The sequence below is a fragment of the Octodon degus genome, unplaced genomic scaffold (assembly GCF_000260255.1).
Source record: "Octodon degus isolate 3935 unplaced genomic scaffold, OctDeg1.0 scaffold00153, whole genome shotgun sequence".
NCBI classification, from domain to species: Eukaryota; Metazoa; Chordata; class Mammalia; order Rodentia; family Octodontidae; genus Octodon; species Octodon degus.
Window position 1 is genome coordinate 6,335,682 of NW_004524729.1, and position 5,922 is coordinate 6,341,603.

General features: G+C 56.8%; 1 protein-coding gene across 1 annotated transcript in view; it reads left to right on the plus strand.

Annotated features, from left to right (window-relative positions):
* Positions 1-4: 4 nt before the first annotated feature.
* The window catches only part of Shank3 (SH3 and multiple ankyrin repeat domains 3), a gene marked incomplete at its 5' end in the record, with an annotated part of 55,933 nt that continues 50,015 nt past the window's right edge, over positions 5-5,922 (plus strand). The window contains 9 exon segments of the mRNA XM_023702535.1: positions 5-58; positions 284-487; positions 1,327-1,398; positions 2,972-3,080; positions 3,152-3,303; positions 3,398-3,565; positions 3,639-3,755; positions 4,162-4,239; positions 5,101-5,167. Of these exon segments, the coding sequence (XP_023558303.1) occupies positions 5-58; positions 284-487; positions 1,327-1,398; positions 2,972-3,080; positions 3,152-3,303; positions 3,398-3,565; positions 3,639-3,755; positions 4,162-4,239; positions 5,101-5,167 (1,021 nt within the window).

The following is a 5,922-nucleotide window of genomic DNA, read 5'->3' on the forward strand; positions in this document are numbered from 1 at the left end:
CGGCCCCGGGGCCGGTGCCGTGGTTGTGCGCGTTGGCATCCCGGACCTGCAGCAGACGGTGAGTCCCCCGCGCCCTGCGCCCCGCGCCCCGGACCCCCGCCGCGGCCACTCACCCCTCCCCCGCCACCTCCGCGGGACCCTCCCCCGCGCGGGCGGGGCCGACAAGCCCAGCCCCCGGGTGGAGCCTGGAGCGGCGTGGAGGCTGGGGTCCCGGCTCCGGCCGCCCGCCGGCCCGGGCGCCCTCCCGCGGCCCGGCCGCCCTCATGAAGCCACTCCGCCGCAGAAGTGCCTCCGCCTGGACCCGACCGCACCCGTGTGGGCCGCCAAGCAGCGCGTGCTCTGCGCCCTCAACCACAGCCTGCAGGACGCGCTCAACTACGGGCTCTTCCAGCCGCCTTCACGGGGCCGCGCCGGCAAGTTCCTGGACGAGGAGCGACTGCTGCAGGACTACCCGCCCAACCTGGACACGCCCCTGCCCTACCTGGAGGTGCGGGTCGTTCCGGGCTGGAGCTAGGGCACTGGGCGCGGAGCGACGGGTGTGGGGCGCGGGAGCCTTGTGTGCGAGTGGCGCGTGTGGCGGGCGGCGGGTGCAGAGTTGCAGTTTGGGCAGCGAGAACAGTGCGGGCCTTGTGCGTGCAGCTTGCAGCAAGCAGTGTGTGCACAAGTGTACAGTGCATGCAGGCAGCATGTTCGGGGTGTGCTGAAGCCTGAGCACTCGCCTGCGGAGGAGAGTAAAGATAGCCTCTTTCCCTGTGCCCCACTGAAGTCTTTCGAAGTGGGCCCAAGTCCTCTGCTCCATTCCTTGTAGAGAGGCGGACCTACCCCCCTTCCCGTGTGGGGAGAGTGCACTGAGCCGCTTAGGGGTCTTGTGGCTTGGGGAAGGGAAAGGTGACAATCCTGTAAGTACTCAAGTGAGAATGATGGTGGCTGAGCCAAAGGTGACCTGATATCCGCAGAGGGGCGTAAGGTCAGTTCTGCTCGGAGAGGAGCTGTTTAAGAGACCTGCTGTCAGATCTTCCGAAAGGATTGGGTTTTTCCAGGGAATCTTGAGGATGAGACCGGATGTGGGACGGCCACCACTGTCTTCTTTGTACCACGCATAGTGTCTGAGTGTGGCGGGTAGGCGGCTGCCGTCAGCTCTGTCTGTCCACTGGCAGCGTGTGTCTGGGGCTTGTGTGGCTGCCAGTTTTGCTGCACGGGGAGGTGTACAGGTGGCGCCTGTGAGTCGAGGGTGGAAAGCCGTGTGCGTGCGCACGTGGTATTGGTGACCACTTGCTCACTCCACCCACGTGGGCACCTTCTCTCTACCTTTTCTTGTCTGAGCAGTTTCGGTACAAGCGGCGAGTTTATGCCCAGAACCTCATTGATGACAAGCAGTTTGCAAAGCTGCACACAAAGGTAATCAGAGTCACTGGGAGGGAGACCCTCATGCCAACCCCCTTCTCACCATTTCAGCGTGGGCCTGACCATATCCCTCCCACCAGCATTTGCTAAGTCTGCCACACTCTGCTGTCAGAATGGGACTGGGTCCAGAGTGTGGCTGGGGGTGGCTGGAGGGCTGGATGTATTTTCCAGACTTAGGATTGGTGTGTCACCAGCTGCAGCCAGACTCTTGCTGGCTCTTGGCCTAGGGGGGCACAGCATCCTGAGTGTGACTGGGGACTTGGGGAGATGTAGACAAGCATCTGCTGTGTTGACTTTTGGGGACACTTATAACTAGGTACCTTGCTAATTTTCTGAGAGGGATCATTACTACCTATTTTGCAAACGGGGTTCAGAGGGCGCAAGTCATCTGTTTGTGACTGTAGCAGCTGATGGGGCTGGCCCACACGTATCCTGGCACCCCTGTGAATGCTGGGTATCATACTCATGTGATCACATGAATTCTGTGGTTGGCACTTCCTTGGTTCCTTTGAACATCTGGAGGGGGAAGCTGGGTGCCACAGCACTTCCCCATGGGCGGACTCTTTGAGACCTGGCCCAATTTGCAAATGGTCTCTGGAGCTTAGGAGAGGGCTCCTGTGCCCCAAGGCCCTGTTTGTGACCCTGAGTCCTCAAACTTTTGTCTCACTTTTCTGCTGCGCTGGGGCTCATGGCTCTCAACAACATTGGCTCTGTGGTTAGGTAGAGACCATGTCAGAAAAGACCCTGCTTCCCTTCACTGACTGTTTCATGTTCCTGTCACCCTGGGTCCCTGCCCCATGACTGCTCCTTTGACTCTTTCCCTGGTGGCCAAGAGAACACAGTAAGTTGCTATTAGTGAGTCTGAGCTCTTATCAAAACTCTGTACTCTTGCTGCCTGGCCTGCAGCCAGTGTTGCCTTCTGCCTTGCAGCCTTGGATGCTGAGGTCTTTTCCCCAGGGGTTTTGCACCACCTTTCATTTGGCTGTGGGCACCTTCCTTTGGTTTCATGGCCCCAGCCTGTGGCAGTGGTCTCGCACATTGTCATTTCTCCTGCATGCCAAGTATCTACAGGGCCTGGATAAGTCCTTTGCCTTGGTATGTGGTGTCTATGTGACCAGTGAGGTGTGGGAAAGTGAACTGATGTCTGATCGTGTGAATGAGTGACAGGGAGGACCTTGTCTCAGGGGCCCAGGAGTCCCTTCTGAGGTTCGGGTGGTCCAGAGAAGGACCTTGGGTACCGCAGGGCTGGCTTCTGCCCTCATGGACCAACAGCTTTTCTAGGCTGGGGCATGAGGGAGCCAGAACCAGGGTACCAGTGGAGGTTGAATAGTGTACTTGTGTCGGGGGTGACCAGGGTGACCTGGCCATTGTGAGGATGGCTGGGCTTAGGCTGACACCTGTGGAGGGCTTAAAGGTGAGGACTTAGGGAGGCAAACATGTTAGGTAACAGGTCAGGCTGGGGGCAGTGGCAGTGGGCCTTGTACATGGCCTGAGGCTTGCTGGAGGGAGAATGATGGCAGATGGTGGGGCCGTGGCAACCAGCTGATAGGGATGGCCCATGTTACAGGCAAACCTGAAGAAGTTCATGGACTATGTCCAGCTGCACAGCACGGACAAGGTGGCCCGCCTGCTGGACAAGGGGCTGGACCCCAATTTCCATGACCCTGACTCAGGAGGTGAGGAGTGGAGCCAGGAGGGACTGTCCTTCAGGTGGCTGAGACTAATTTCACCTATCCTTTACACCCAGAGTGCCCTCTGAGTCTTGCGGCCCAGCTAGACAATGCCTCTGATCTGCTGAAAGTGCTGAGGAATGGTGGTGCCCATCTGGACTTCCGCACCCGAGACGGGCTGACTGCTGTGCACTGTGCTACCCGGCAGCGGAATGCGGGGGCATTGACGGTCAGTGAGGGCAGGATGCTGACCCGGCAGGGTGAGTGGCCTGGCAGGGGAGGAAGCAAGGAGTGGTACTGGTACTGACCATGCTTGCCCCTAGACCCTGCTGGACCTGGGGGCCTCGCCCGACTACAAGGACAGCCGAGGCCTTACACCCCTGTACCACAGTGCTCTGGGGGGCGGGGATGCCCTGTGCTGCGAACTGCTGCTCCATGACCATGCACAGCTGGGGACTACTGATGAGAATGGTTGGCAGGAGATCCACCAGGTGGGCAAGGAGCTTAGGGTTGGCCTGGCTTTGGGTGGGGCCTTGCCTTTGTCCTGACTGCCTCTCTCCACAGGCTTGCCGCTTTGGGCATGTGCAGCACCTGGAGCACCTGCTGTTCTATGGAGCTAACATGGGCGCCCAGAATGCCTCAGGGAACACTGCCCTGCACATCTGTGCCCTCTACAACCAGGTTTGACTGCATGTTGCACTGTGTGCCCTGTGTGGTGGAGATGGGCTGTACAGGGTGACAGCATCCCAGCCTATGTGCTACTCTACACGTGTCCTGGGCCCTGTAGTGAGTTGTGGTTCCAGGGTATTCTGTGGTTCTGTGTGTGCACAGCTGTTCCCTATGCATACATGAGTTCAGAACAACTGTGTGTACACTGTATACATCCCGGCTTTCTGGATAAGTGAGACCTGCTATAAAAAAAAACACCTGGCCCCATCATATCTTAAGCAAGTAATGTGGGTCTGTGTATGTTCTTGGGCCCTGCACACCTGTCTGTGACCTCAGTGTCTGCATATGTGTGCCTGCCATTGTATTCTGCCCCTTCCATCTCTCCAGCCACCCGTGTGACCCCTGTTGCTCCCCACAGGAGAGCTGTGCACGTGTTCTTCTATTCCGAGGAGCCAACAAGGATGTGCGCAATTACAACAGCCAGACAGCCTTCCAGGTACGTTTGCCTGTGTGCTTTGGGTTTCCTGAACCTTGCTTCTTCCTTGGAGTGCAAGAAGGGAACACTCAGTCCCAGGATTCAGCAGGTGCAGTGGAGTGGCCAGTGCTGTGCCCGCTGTGTGAAGGGATGCTTGATGTGGCTTTCTTTTTCAACCTCCACCCAGAGAGGGAGGAAGGTTGAGTGTCTGGACAGGAGAGGGAAAAGACAGGAGCACAGACCCAAGAAGGTGTGAGACCTGTCCCTGACTTGCTCCAGGCCATGTTTCTGAGCTCTGTGCTCCCTGCATAGCTGGGTGGATGAATCTCTGGGTGGTTAGAATTTTGAGGTAGTTGGAGGGGCCTGGTGAGGCCTGTTCTCTGTAGAAGTACAGGTCTCTTAGAGAGGTGTGAGAGCGAGGCTGCTATAGTTATATGGTAGGGGCAGTGATGGAGGCTATGGACCCATCTGAAAGTTGGTAGTGTGTTAGACAGCTGAGGACAGGGTCCAGAGAAGAAAGGATGAGAATGAGAGGTTGGCAACTGTGGGGCCACGGCTGAAATAGGGAGTGCGATATGATGGGAATGTGTCCCAGGATGCTTACGACAGTGTGGTTTTAGCTTTTGAGAGTCTTATGTCCAGAAAGCTCTTTGGTCCGAGCACACTGGCCTATTCTGAGGTGTGTGGCACCCCTTAGCTCCTGTGTGTAAGCAGTTGTGGCCTAGGTGCATGAGTGGACAGGAAAGTGGTAATTTGAGAAGGAGGGTAGCCAGGGAGAAAGTCTTTCATGCCAGGGTCCAGAAGGCAGGAGCACCTGGGATTGGGGTATGTGCATGCTGGCTGCCTCTGTCTGCCTTCTTCATCGACTGCCCTTTCTCTCAGGTGGCCATCATTGCAGGCAACTTCGAGCTGGCCGAGGTCATCAAGACCCATAAAGATTCGGACGTTGGTGAGTTCTGCCCACCTGTGGGTCACTGTTGGCTGTGGATTGGTGTTGGTCAGGGGAGTGGCAGCATAACAAGGACCTGCCTCTGAAGCCAAGGGTCAGGCATTGTTAGAGGAAGCAGCTGTGTTGACTGAACAGTTTTCAGTCAGGCCAAGAACGATGGGCTTGGGCTGTGGGCTGGGGTGTCACTAGGCTTAGGGTTGGCATTAGTCAGGATCTACTTTTCTCAGTAGGTCCTAAGAAGGGCTATCTGGGGTTGAGGGCTGTGGAGCAGCCTGGCAACAGGGCTGTGTTTAGGTAGCCATAGCATGCTTTCTACCTGACAAGGTCCCAGGAATGTATATGTAGGAAAAAGACAAACAAAAAACCCCCAAAAACCATGATGGAGAAGAATAGTGGCCTCCTCCAGACCAGAGCTCTTGGAGGGTGGTGCAGGGGGGCCTCCAGGAAGCAGTTTCACACCTCTGCGGGACACTGTGTTAGGTGGAGACAGAGCCTCCCCTCCCACAGAAGATCTCTCTCATGGCTGTCTAGCAGCTTGATCTTCCATGTTCTGGATGAACCAGGCCTTTCTGCCTGTGACTTTTAGTGGAACATGAACTCCAGGCTTCCCTTCCTGTCCTGTGTGTTTACGTGGGGAGCCCCATCTTTTGTTTGTAAATTTGAGGGGATAGTGGGCAGAAAAGGCTGGAGCTGGTGTTAAGTGAGCATCTCAGTAGGTTTCTAATATTGGGTTAAGGCTGAAGTTAACTTTATTT